This window comes from Acromyrmex echinatior, chromosome 17, assembly GCF_024713525.1.
Source record: "Acromyrmex echinatior isolate Ae372 chromosome 17, ASM2471352v2, whole genome shotgun sequence".
Taxonomy (NCBI): Eukaryota; Metazoa; Arthropoda; class Insecta; order Hymenoptera; family Formicidae; genus Acromyrmex; species Acromyrmex echinatior.
Genome location: NC_141868.1, coordinates 2189210 through 2202849, shown reverse-complemented (window position 1 = coordinate 2202849; position 13640 = coordinate 2189210). Strand labels below are relative to the sequence as shown.

General features: G+C 37.3%; 1 protein-coding gene across 4 annotated transcripts in view; it reads right to left on the bottom strand.

The window, feature by feature from the left end:
• The window catches only part of LOC105152062 (uncharacterized), a 102271-nt gene that overhangs the window by 12876 nt on the left and 75755 nt on the right, over positions 1-13640 (bottom strand). For 3 of the 4 annotated variants that reach the window (XM_011066108.2, XM_087415357.1, XM_011066107.2), the window contains exon 2: positions 3575-9950. The exons of the other annotated variant lie outside the window; for it this stretch is intronic. In XM_011066108.2, the coding sequence (XP_011064410.1) occupies positions 9140-9950 (811 nt within the window). In that variant the 3' untranslated portion in view covers positions 3575-9139. Of the gene's footprint in view, positions 1-3574; positions 9951-13640 lie in introns of those variants that run through there. 4 annotated transcript variants of the gene reach the window in all.

The window sequence follows — 13640 nt, the reverse complement described above, 5'->3', positions numbered from 1 at the left end:
TTGGTGAAGAAATTGTCTATTCGGTTCCGAAGTGGCATGATAAGCTCGGAAAAGTGGCAAGGATCGACGAAAGGAAATAAAGTCAATTTTCCAAACTAGGCTCAGGTCAGGCCGTAAATCTGGATAGGTATGTTAGAGAGAAGAAGAAGGAAGGAAAGCAGAAAAGATGAAAAATGAAAAAACAAAAAAGCAACAAGAAGTTATGGTGAAATCAAAAAGTTACGATTAAAAAGAAAGATAAAATAAAAAAAATTTGCAAAACATTGCACAATTACTTTAATATATTGTATTAATAGATTCACTTCATTAATATATCACTCTAATATATTAGTGGCAAAATTTTAGAGAGTAAGGAAGTAGAAGAGAAAAAGAAAGACTTTGAGAATGAGAAAAAGAAGAGACGAAAAGGAAAAATGCAAGTGACGAGAATGAAAAGAAAGGCATAAGAAGAAGTAAAAAAAGGAAACAGAGGAAGTTGGAGAAAATGGATAAGAAAAAACGGAAAGAAAATAAGAAAGAAAGGCTCCGAATCTGGGAAATACTAACAAAGAGGAAAAGGAACGGGTATTGTAGTATCGTTCGACGAAAGCGCGAGAAGGCGGGCAATCGCGATAAAGAACGTTCGTGTGTGGGTGTGTTTCTGCTTGTGCTTGCGGCACGAAGGGTAGGAGATGTGTATGAGGGTGGCACTTTCGAAATATCAATTTGAAACAGCCGTGGCTATAGGTATGCGTCATGCTTTCCATCGGCCATTACGGCCGGCTTTCCATTTTTATTTGTATTTACCGGGACGTTTCTGCCGACCCCCGTCACCCGCTTGGTGTCCCCAGGTCATCCGGAACGTGGTAGAAAGGAGTCGGCGGCAATGTGACGTCGCGCTTTCTCGATATTTTATGACATTTTGTTTCCTATCCGCGAGGAGGAGGTGTTGGGGCATCATGCGGCATCTTGGACCTTATTCGACTTTTATGACGTTAAATCATGATGAAGTGTCTCGCGAATGGACCAAACTTCTTCGCTTTCTTCTGCCCAGCTCTCTTTCTTCTCTCTCTTACTTTTTCTCTTACGCGCGATGTGCAGTCTTTTACCTGCGATCATAGCCATTTTTAATTTGTGAGATGTCGAAGGATTTGCTTCATAGATTGAAAAAATTCTTGATATTTGATACGTATTCTCTAAAACTTTTAGAGCAAATCTCATTCTTAAAGATTGAAGACTGAGGCCGGTATTCATAATCGGATCTTATATTTGAGACTGTCTTTTAAATCTTAAGATGTCATGAACCAATCAAAGAGCTGTATTAGCATTTTACTTAGATACTATTTAAAACAAAACATTACTTAAAATGATCTTAAAATAAGGATCGACTGAATACCAGCCTGAGACATTCTTTTTAAAATTGGTTCAATTTTCATTTTTTAAAGAAAGATTCCACTCCAAAAGATTTAGAAAGTACGATTCTTAGCAATCGATTATTTTTTCTCTTCGGTAATCTTCATTAAAATCAGTATGAATCAATATAATCGGAAATCTCCATTAACACGTTTCGGGCTAATTTTAAGTGATTTGATTATCACGCAGTGTGGACCACGGTATTTTTATTTACGTTTATTAAATAATACTTCAAATTATTATTATTATAGAGGAAATCTAATATCACATCATATATCATAACGTATCATATGTATCATATATAATCATATGAAATAATCACGTTTCTTTTTACAGTAAAAATAAAAATATCAAACTGCCTGAATAGAAAGTTCAATATGGATTATTAGTGATGGTCGACAGGACGAAGTGCTACGGATTTTGTATACTAACTCAAATATTATCTATGTAATTTTATTGTATTGTTTATTGTTTTATTTTTATCTTCCAAATATTCAAACATTAGCTAACTCCGAATTCTTTTCTATTCAAAATTTCAAAAAAAATGTAAATCTTTCTGCCAGTACACGATCTGACTTAACTTATAAAAATTTCATTTCTCGACAGAACTGGGAAACGCGAAGAGGAAAAATTCTTCTATGCATAAGTAGCGATCTCACCGATCTCCCCTGACTTTTCCTCTGCGAGATGACTTATCCGCGAATTCGATCTTACAACCCTCGGAAAGATCGAGGAGCACCGTTCGTCGGTTGCTTCGTACGACCGTTGACCGGAAGTCCGACGTGTGGTCGAAAGAAGCCTCTCAGGTTTTTCAATCTCGCATAATGTCTGGGCATGGTCTCTATCGGTGCCTTGCAAACCGTGACTGCGATAAGATAGCGCCTCCGTGGCCCCGGGAATTTACGCTCGGCATAAGTTCGCCTTATATATGAGCGTCCACGGGAAATGCGACGATCGTATCGCGCGCCGGTCACGGACGCGATCCGTCCGTGAAATGTTGCCCCGGTCAGTATTTTACCGGTCCCGCTCTGCTTTTGGAGTAAGAGTACGACGTACGGGGCGAAACGACGTTCGGGAATGCCGGGCGAAGACGAACAGCCGTCCCGATGCATTCGTATGTTTATCCTCGTGATGCAATGGACTCGCATTTTAAAACGCTGGACTGACCGGGACTTTCGTTATGTGCCGGATGGCTAGAAACTCCTAGGAAACTTCCCGTTTAATGGCGAGTGGTTGCCCAACAATCATTAAAAAGAATCGTTGAAGAGCATTTCACGGAATTAAACTTGAAAAATTCACCATACACTTCATTTAAACAAAAATCATCTTGTTTTATAAATTACAAATTAATTAAATATTTATTGCTTTTTAAATCGACAATTGAAATTATTCACTGATCAAATTTGATAAACTGATACTCAATTATATTATTATTCATATTTTTTAAGAGTGGTAGAAATTAGCAAAGTGAGTCCCATTGCTGGTAAATACCGTAGAACATTCTCAGGTTCGACTGCCATTCAATCCCAACTTAAGAACACCACGAAAAAATAATAATTATATGTATCGCCTTTAATGAAAATATTGTAGACAGTGGAAGGTAGAATGAAAAGGGCGGTGGCGAAAGTTGCGCTTCGGATGTCGGCCTTGGCGCGCACTCTGAAAACCCCGAGAATTGTCTGCGGCGTGGCCTGAAACAACAATAACCCCATTCAGGTCGGTGGCATTTGACAGTGGGGTCGGAAACAATGAAACAATCAGTCCCCAGCCCTTCTGTAACGGGGATGAAGACCAAGGAGAGGGAAGGAGAGCGTTGGGGGAGGGGTTGGTGAGAGGTGAGACAGACGGGCGTGAAGGCCGGAAGTCAACAGCGCCGGACAATGGCAGGCAGCGTCTGACTACCGTTCCTAATTAACCAAGTTCGCCAACTTCGGTCGGACTTGACGATCTCCTTCCCCTAATGCATAATTAAGCGACGTTCATGGTCGTTCCCGCGACGGGACGATGGCATGAGCCACCGATGGTATGAAGCACCTATCAATCCAGAAATGCTAATCGCTCATGAATCGAGATGCAAGCAAATAGATCCAATAATATTTCATGATAGCGCCTGTTCATCTATTCTTTACTCACATTCTCAAAAATACTTTACATCACTTCATAAAATTTCATGCCATCTTTATACATTGCTATTACACTGAGAAAAAAATGCTGTTGATTCAATTAAAGTCTATATTACGGGCTGTCACTAACATAAGTAATTAATTCATATATTTTTATTGACATAAAGGCTTGATTATTGAAATAATAATTTATGTCTTTATGTCAATAAAAATATACATGAATTAATCACTTATGTTAGTGACAGCCCATAATATAGACTTGAATCAACAGCATCTTTTTTTCAGTATAGATTCTATAATTACTCTTTAACATTCGTTCTTTATCACTTTTTACTTTTCAATCTGTTTCTCTTCACATCTTACCTCACATTTCATGAATGTTAGACATTTTCGTTCTGCTATATCTATTTATGCAGTTTTTCAAATTATGTCTTAGTCTTTGGTCTTAATAATTGCTATCGTCTCGTCATTTGCGGCGCATTTAAATTTTACGTCAATTTCAACAATCTCGTCATCTTAAATTATAGAGTAAGATAATATCATTTTGAACATGGATCAATTCTGAATGAAATAAAATTTGTACTCTCCGCACAACGAGGTTACCAAACTTGAACCTCGAAAAATGTATTCAAATCTTATTTCATTCAGAATCATGTTCGAAATTGTACCACCTTACCTAATATATACTCGATAGTTATTGTTATCATTGTCATAGTATCGTAGTTTTCAGAGCCAAAATATTCATAATAAAATATTAAAAAATGCATAATAATTAAAAAATTAGAAAACTGCAGGCTGCCGTAAGCAATTTCGTAAAATTGGCTTTTCCATTCTCCCTGAAATACAGTGTTCAATATGTTTGGCGGGTTTCATAATAACTTTGAAAAATTCGAGAAATTTTCATTTTTGTTTTTAATATCGCTAGGCTAGACCTCTTAATACATTCCGAGAAATTGTTAATTTAAATTAATTACAAAAATTTTTCGGAGAAGGTTCTCACATATCTTGCTGTGCAATCTAAAGAATATAAAGATATGAGATGTTTGTTGTAAGACGATAAGGGAGGCGTCAGCCACGTGGCTCCGCTATTATTAATCTTTAGTATGCCCACCCCTATCTCTCGTTCTCCACCCCTTCTCCTTCTCTCGCTCTCTCTCTCTCTCTCTCTCTCTCTCTCTCTCTCTCTCTCTCTCTCTCTCCCCCTCACTCTGTCATCACGCTTTTTATTATTCGCATAATCGGATCTGGAGCGGCGATAGCGCCGGTGATTTCGGGTTTGTCTAGGGTAACGCAGTTGTCGGCCGGCACAATGCCGTGCCTGAATGCCTCATTGTCTGCCGGGACCGACGCCCACTCAAAACTTCCACTCGCGCCCACTGCCGCCCGTCATTTTCCGCAATCAAACGATCGCGCCTCCTCTCTACGCCGTGCATAAAAGCGCGGCTGATATCGCCGAGCGCGGACGAGCGACGCAATTAAAACGTCCGTCCCACCCCCTTCGGAACGCGGGAATCCCCAAAGAGGATCCCTATGTTTCCCGGCTAATTTCGGTAAAATGGCGAAACAGATTTTACCGTCGCCTTATCTCCGTGGAAATTTTAGGTACTGAAGCTGAAAGATCATTTAAATCTGACTTGCGCGCAACCCCCTGGCTCGTGTTTTGGCGAAGATTACTGGATTGTGTCCCGGGTTAATTCCAGCTAAATGAAACAAGTTTCTCGCATGCCCCGGCGTGGAAGTACTCGCGGTAACGTTGACGTAAAACTCAATTGCGGGCTGTGCAATGACGACGCGGAAGTTGAAATTCTCTGAAATCAAGAAGACAATGTTATTCCTAAGATACTTCTATAGACACGTAGCGTTGTCAGAGTCAGAGTCGTCTTTCTCGCCGCACCCGCATCGGATGAACTATGTGGTTGGGATGTTCTCTCGATGCTCACTCTCGACGAGTGATTACATTTCACTCGAATTCCCGCTTTCGTCTCCTTACCGAGGGAACCGTCCGGAGCCGTGAAGCTCCGCGCAACGAGGACATTCTTCGATGACAATACCCGCCACAATCGAGCGCGGCGCACTTCCGCGCATACTAATGGAGTGGCGCGTAGACTTCCCTGGTCAGAGGATAGTCGTTGCTGCTCTTCTACTCCGTACGTTCCTCTTTCCATGTCTTTGTGCACCACCCGTAAAACTTACCAGCCCTCCGCCATCGTCGTTGTCATCTTCGAACAATCCGGGCGTTATTCGCGAAAGCGCGTTTAGATACTCGCGTTCCACCAATGATATTCCATCCTAAAGGTCTAGAATGGATTTTGAATAGGATTGGATAGATCCTAGACATTTAGAAAAAAAAGAACATTATAATTATAAAACTACACTAGTCAACAAGACTTTGATAACATTAATAAAATTTATATTTTGTGTTTTTTCGTCGATTTTTTTCATATCTGATGTTCAAAAAGTTGTAACACGTCATTTTTGTGTAGTTAAAAAGATTTGTTTTCTAAAAATCTAAAAATATAGCGAATTCTTCTTGTATAAAGACTACTAAAAATAAATAAATTCTATTATATGTATGATTGTTTCATTATGAAATCACAAAGTAGATTTGGAAAAAGTTTATAGCCTGCATTTTAAGTTGTCAAATTGGAATAAAAGTTGAGCTTCTCATATGTGTTGCATCTATAAGTTGTTATGTATCTCTTCTCACATGATTCAAAGGAAAGAAAACTTTAAATTCATAAAGTAAAAGTGATTAAAGAAAAATAAAACAGATATTTCTATTAAAAATGACGTTCTGATAAACATTTTAATAAAAAAGTTATAGTGCTACAGATTTTTTGTATTTAATGAGCAAAAATTAAGAACCACTTCATTTATTGGCTTATGTTATTATAGATCTCAAAGTTAAATTGCCTCTGGGTGGTTCTTATTTTAAATTGTGTTTTAAGGATTTATATACATATCTCGACTTTTAAACCGTGTATTCGTTCCTTGCGAAATCGATCGCAAACGTGGCGAAGAATTTTACTGATTGTCGTGGAACAGAGAGGGAACGTGCCGCCATTCCCGTCGTTATCTCACCGCGGAGAAAGCATGATTGCCTTTATGGGGGAAGAAAGGGTCCTTCGCGGTGACGATAATGTCCCCGTGGCAGAGAGACGGAGGCGTCGCTATCAGAAATAAAACACGACGAGCCGCCCTGTAGGCCCGGTAGGAAAGGAGAAGCGACGGGGGCACGAAGGAGGAAACTTCACATTGCCCTCGAGATTTTCCTCGTCGTCACCCCCTCCGATTAATTTCGCGGCTTTCCTTGGAAAAACCACGAGGGTGGTGCAAAGCTTGCGCTCGTATTCACTCACGCGATATTAGTCTCGCGATAAGCTGAAACTTCAGATGTAGACTTGTAGGCTGTCCTTGCTAATATTTGATTTTTGATAAGAACGCGAGTGTACAAAAAAAAAAGGACTGCGAATATCTATCTTAAATGTACACCGGTAAAAATTCTGCTAACAAAAGGAAAGGAAAGTGTCTTCTTGTTTGCGCTCTTAAATAATCATGTTTGAAAAATGCAAGAAGTTCAAGGGATGGGGGACAATATTCCTTAATTCGGATCGAGATTTATTTACAACCGCGTTGCATATATTATATTACAGAAGTAATTAACAATAGTATCGTAATCGTCGAGGCGGGAATTATCGTAGCGCATCCGCATTATTCTTGTTCCGAATTAATCGAGTTAATTGAAGCGTCGCTATGCGTACGCGAAATGCGTCGCGTGATTATTGAGAAAAAGAGAGAAAGAGAGAAGGAAAAAGAGAGAGAGAGAGAGAGAGAGAGAGAGAGAGAGAGAAAGAGAAAATGAGAGAAAGAGAGGATATGTTTTTCTATGCATTAGATATGTTTTATGTTTTACTTGCATCTTATTCCCATTAGGGTACACGCTAATGAACTCGCATTAGTGCTCGCTACGATCATTAGAAATACTTAGTGGGAATTTCTACAAGGAGGAGAAGTCGGCGGATTACTCTCGACGAGCGATAATGTTACAACTCGCCTTAACAAGTCAACAATAATTGTTACACATATAACAAAAACGAGATCGTATAAAAATATGTCTGGTGTTATGAATTAAGAGGCTTATCCGTTGGATAGTTCGGTGAAAAAATTTTGAGAAGAATTAGAATGGAAAACGTGACTTTCCACAATAAATAGAATCTACACATTTGAATTTTGTTGAATTTCAGATCAAGCCTTTTGGAACATTGATTCAAAATCGAGAGATTCATGAACATTTTACAAAAAATAAATTTTTTTTTCATTTTATTTTCTATTTTTTTCAGATGTAAAATTATGTACATCGATAAATATATTTTTAATAGTCAAAATGTCTTAAGTTTCATTCAATTTATATCTCCTCATTGAACAATCAGGATAAGCCTCTTAATCCCAATAAATAAAAATGTCAAAATATTATAAACACGTGAAATATAACATTGTAACAACGCTTTGCGCAAAAGTTAGAGAAAAATTAAAAACATAATTTTGTTCGTTATTCAGATTACCAGACAACATTGACGAAATCAAGTGAGATGGAACGTAATATACCTCTAATAACTTTCGAAAATGTCTTTCTGGTTTCCCCATAATATTAGAAAAGGATTCGCGTCGCGATCAGTGTTCGCAAAGTCAGCCACGCGTCTTCCATTTCGCCGTATCGATGCTTTCGCCGCTTTCGTCGCGAAAACCGGTGCAGCGCAGCGCGACGCGACGCTGCGAGATACAACGAAACCGCGTCGTCGGGGTTCGTACGCGTCTCTACGTTAGCATTCAGAACGTTTCAGGCTTATTTCGCACGGCCGCGTCCCAAAGAAGAGATTTGCCTCCGCCAGAAGAGCTTTTTTTTTCCTCCCTTCTCCACCGTGTCCACCCCCGAACGCGCCCACCCGCCCGCCCTATAATATGTGGCATGTGAGAGGGTTGGTTATCTCATCAGAATTGGACTCCTCTAGTATCCAGCTTCGCGTGCACGATCCGGTCGAAAGGACCCTTTGCGTCCGCCCTTTGTGGGATTTCGGGGCCGTATAGCCGAGTTATCGATTTCTATTCGTCAGCTCCGACTGCGGTCGAGAAGATATTCCTTCAATACAGCCTACTCTTCGATTCCAATATTTTTTTGGCGCTTCACCCATACGTCGTTCTCCCGTTCATTATTTTGGATTATGTTACTCCGAAAGAGATCAAACTACAAAACGAGTCCTCGTTAAAAAGGAGAAAGCCCTTGTCATTCATTTATCTAAGAGTTACGTGATAGCACTGATTCACTTTCGATTGCGAGATACTAAAATATTCATCCACAGAATGCGCAACAATTATTGATTGGATCACTGCATGTTGGCGATATGCACGCCATTCCTTGGCGGCCTGGACACGGTCGTCGAGTTCCTCTGTTGCTCGTCTTGGAAGTGGACAGTGTCTTCCTTGACGATACCGGTGCTCAGATTCACGACCGTCGTTTGGGGGATCGGGGAGAGCATCGGAGCGACCCGCCACCAATCGGCAGTCGGCCATGCGGCCGGCATCAGGCTCCCCCGGAAGTTTAAATCCGGGAGAACCGGAAGCGGCCTTCATATGACGTGTCCACGCTGTGAGCTTGAATTCGAGCCATTGGAAGTCGACGTCAGACTCTGAACGGAGAAGGTGCTATCGACTCTGCTGCTTGATGATGAGGACGATGTTGTTGTGGTCGTCGTTGTCGTCGTCGACGATCTCTCTAACTGTTCCGTGGGCGGTGATGAGGATGAGGATGAAGAGAAGCGATCCTGAGAACGATCCTCCTGATGATGGTGATGATGATGGTGATGATGACTCTCCAAATTGGCGGAGAAGTCCAACTCGAGTTTTCGATACCGAGATTCTTCTCGTTCCGCGACGACGGCGTCATCATCAGCCCTTGCTGGACTCGGGAAAGGCGGATCATCCATCTTGGACGGCGGAAATGGCCTTTTAGGCTCCTTCGGTGGACTCGGGCAGCTGCAGTTAGGTTGTAAACATGTGGCTGCTGATAGGCCTGTCGGCCAGGATATCGCTTGATGGCTCGGATAAAAGGGACTGCCGGTGTAGAGGGCCTGTAAGGCCAAATCGGCGGCCAGCTTACCGCCGTTGAATTCGTCGCTCAGCTTGTGCTGTAAGGGATAAAGCGGGTAGGCAAACGGTGGAAAGAAGCGCGGGATCTTCAGGTCCTCGTGTGACATCAATGGATGATGCGTCGGAGGCGTCAACGGTGGCAGAAGACCGCGTGGTAGATTAGCCAGGCTGTCGCCAGGTGATATCAGCGGCGATATTGAGAAGCCGAACTTGTTCTCCTTCTTCACCAGAGATTTTGGTTTCCGGCGCGGCCGATACTTGTAGTCGGGATGCTCTTTCATGTGAAGAGCTCTGAAAGGTGGTTAGTAATTTGTAACATTGTACTGTTAGATTCGACTGCAATTTGTTTTGTATATTGGTGTTTGGTATGACTATGTAATTGTGGTGAGTATTGTATTAATGATATTAGTGATGATCTACCGCTAATTAATAGTAAATACAAAGTATTAAAACATTTTAGACACATACTACTCTGTGTATTTAAATATGTTGAATTAAGAAGATGCAAAAATTATATAGAAAATTTTGATTTGTGTAATCCACTTAAAAAATAAAATTTTGAATATTGAAAAATGTATTTTTAAAGATCTATATAAAAATTAATAGGAATTAATAGGAATTAATAAAATTAATATGATATTAAAGAAATCAGTACGCAAAAATTAAGCGCATGTTGTATTTTATATTTTGAAGTATGCAAGAACTCGAGTAAACATCTGCTCCGTTTTTTTAAATATAGAGATCTCAAATTTAGTTAAATTATTTTATTGCCTAACCATCTTATTAATTTGTTCATAACATGATGTTAACACTACGCAATAAATTTATTTTCTCCAAAATTTATTTCCATATTAAAAAATTATTTAAATCGCAACTTATTTTGCTACTGACATTTTTAAAAATTATAAAAATGATCATTGCAATTGAATATAAAATTAAGATTAAAACGTAATTCAAATTTAAGGAAGTTAAAGGTTGAAAATAATTAAATTTAAAGAATGATTGAAATGTATAAAAAGTACAATTGAAGAAAAACATTAAAAGTTTTAAAAATTTATTAGTGTATTTCTCATGCGAATATCATTGCTTGTAGATATTGACACATAAGTCTTAATTCTCCAAAAATTTTTTTATGAACGAGCCAATTACTATTTAATTAATTACTATTTAATAATGAGTGCGTCAGATATGCTGAATGAATATTTTGTTGACTCGAAAGATTAATTTATAATAGTAGAATAGCGCAGTCATTATTAGATATCTATATAAAAAACATTAATATAAAATGTTAAATACGTTTTTCTTGACATCACATTTTTTCGCACTATTAAAAGTAATAATTTCATAACCAAAGTTAAAACAATCTCTTTCAAATTTTATGTTTTTATGAAGAAAAGATTTTTCTGCGGAATAAATTGTAATAAAATTTATTATACAATAGTTTTTTTAAATTAAAGATTGAATACTAAAATTTTTGCTTTTTTAACTTGAAAGAAAGCTTTTAAAATGTAGTTGATCTTTCCCAATAATTATAGTCTGCTTTGTAAACAACTTAATAAAATAGTTAAAATATTATTTCAATCTTGTTTCAAAATCGCTATCATTTTCGTTAGTAAAAGAGATTCTTTTTGTTAACATTGTATAATTATAAGACAAATAATTAATTTAATTTTTCTGTAGAAATTATATATATTTTTAAAATATCAATATATGTGTAAAAAATTGAACTCAATAATAGTTAACAATAAAAAATTAATTAAGTTATAAAAAAATAAAAAATCGCCTTTGTATTTGTAAGACAGATTGTGATCTTTTTAATAAAGAAAAAAGAGTTATATCTTTCACACTTATTAATAATTGTCTTTTAACTTCTACCCAATTTTCTCATTCGACGCAGATTCATTGAAGCTTGTCGTTATCATAAATATGTAGCTGAATCCGATGTCGTTATATGTCATATGGTAAAGTAAAAACAAAGGAACAGCTGAAGAAGGGTTTCACGTGTATTACAAGGGAAGGAAATGATTTAATTGAATAGTTTTGCAACTGAGAACGCGTTAGTTAGCCTGCGATACAACATAATTCCATGATCATCTCATGATGGCAAGAGTCGTTAAGCAAAAGTCTTATTATAAATGATTTAATAAGCTTAAGTTTTTTTTTAATTTTTATAGGTTTTTACAATTTCTAATAATAATTCAATAATTTTTGCCAACAATTGTACATATATACAATAAGTGCAAAAATATTCGTACAGGAAAGATACCTTTTAAATAATTATACTTATTTTGGAAAGTAAACAATTAGCAATTTATTAACAAAGAATAAAATATTCTATATATTTCTCAAAATTATTTTATCTAAAAAGATGTAATATAATAAAATATATTATTTTAATAAAATAAATAAAAATAAAAAATTATATTATATGGACGTACAAAAGTATTCACACAGTTAAGAAATTTAATTTTGAAGATCACGAACATTATTTTTACAAAATCTTTCGCGTTTGTATTAGAATTTATTATTAATAAATTGTTAATTAATTTTATTTTCTATAAATAAGGCTTTTTAAACAATAATTTTCCAGGTACAAATATTTTTTCTCAGATTGTTAACTTTTTAAAATTTGTAACACTATCATCATAAAAACTAAAATTTTTTTTTCTCCAAGTAGGACAATAAGATTATGAATACATCAAGAAATGGAACTGTTAATCTTGAGACGCCCTGTATATTCGTGTCTTTCTTTTTTTTTATCGTGTTTACGTTATAGCACGACTATCGATTATCGCAAACGCTAACACCTCTCTACAATTTTTATAAACTGTGTTCTCGTCTTCCCACGTACAATGGGACGTATTATCATCGTTCCAGAACACGATACGGGGCACCATAGGTATTTGCAGTAAGTATCTTGTACACACACCCCCCCTTTAGTGCTACGGTGAAGGGAAAAGAGGAACAGCGGCGGTATCTCCGACACATAATACTCCATTATGTACCTACGAGGCGCACAAACGCAGTGCTTATTTATGCCTCACCTCATGGAGATAAAAAAAAGAAAAGAGGAGAGGCGAGAGGGGAGGTTTGGAGATACGTGGGCTTTTTCGTAACGGCGGTCGCGTCGCGAAGAATTTCGCCGGAAACCACCAGGACAATGCAGTCGGAGGCATGAGGATGATAACAGTGGTGCATTTACTTCACGCCGTCATAACAATGTATTTAGCGAGAGCAAAGTCGTTTTATCATTGCTGCTGTTATTATTTTAAGTCGCGATAGTTGCGCAAACTGTCCGCACGTTTTTTTTCCATTCGCACGGTTTTCTTTTTCAAATAAATGTGATCTCGAATTAATACACGTAATTTATATAATGCGAAATATATTCATATTCGAAGATTCGACTTCTCTTTCTTGAGAACGATTCGTAGTCTTTTTCACATTAAACTATCACAGGATATTTACTGAAATCTCTCTCTCTTGTAAAAAAATTATCTAATAATTCCTGGATTCTCCAGATATTTTTATTCAAAATTCTAGATAAGAGAATTAAAGAATTTTTAAACACAATGAAACGCTTTAAAATAAATTGGAATGTAATGCAAACGAATTTACTCTCTTCTATTGCTTTCATTCTAATTTGCGTGAATATTACTGATTGTTAACATTTTGTATTATCAAGAAAAAGAAACAACGTTTTCAGAAAGAAACAGAATTAAAAATTAAAAATTATAAAATTTCAATTTCTCTGAGTATCGACAAAATCCGAGATGATAAAAAAGAAATCCTCTGACAATTTCAGGATCTTTAAGTTTTTCCAAGTAAACACCCCCTCGTCTCAGCTATCGCAGCGATGAAAAAAGTCTTAATTAATAATTACAAACACAGAAATCTCTCGGTATGCGCCAATCGTTTTCTATGGAAACACAAAGTGGAGAATTACCGTTACCCAGAGTGTGACAGAGTGTGATGAAATTCGAA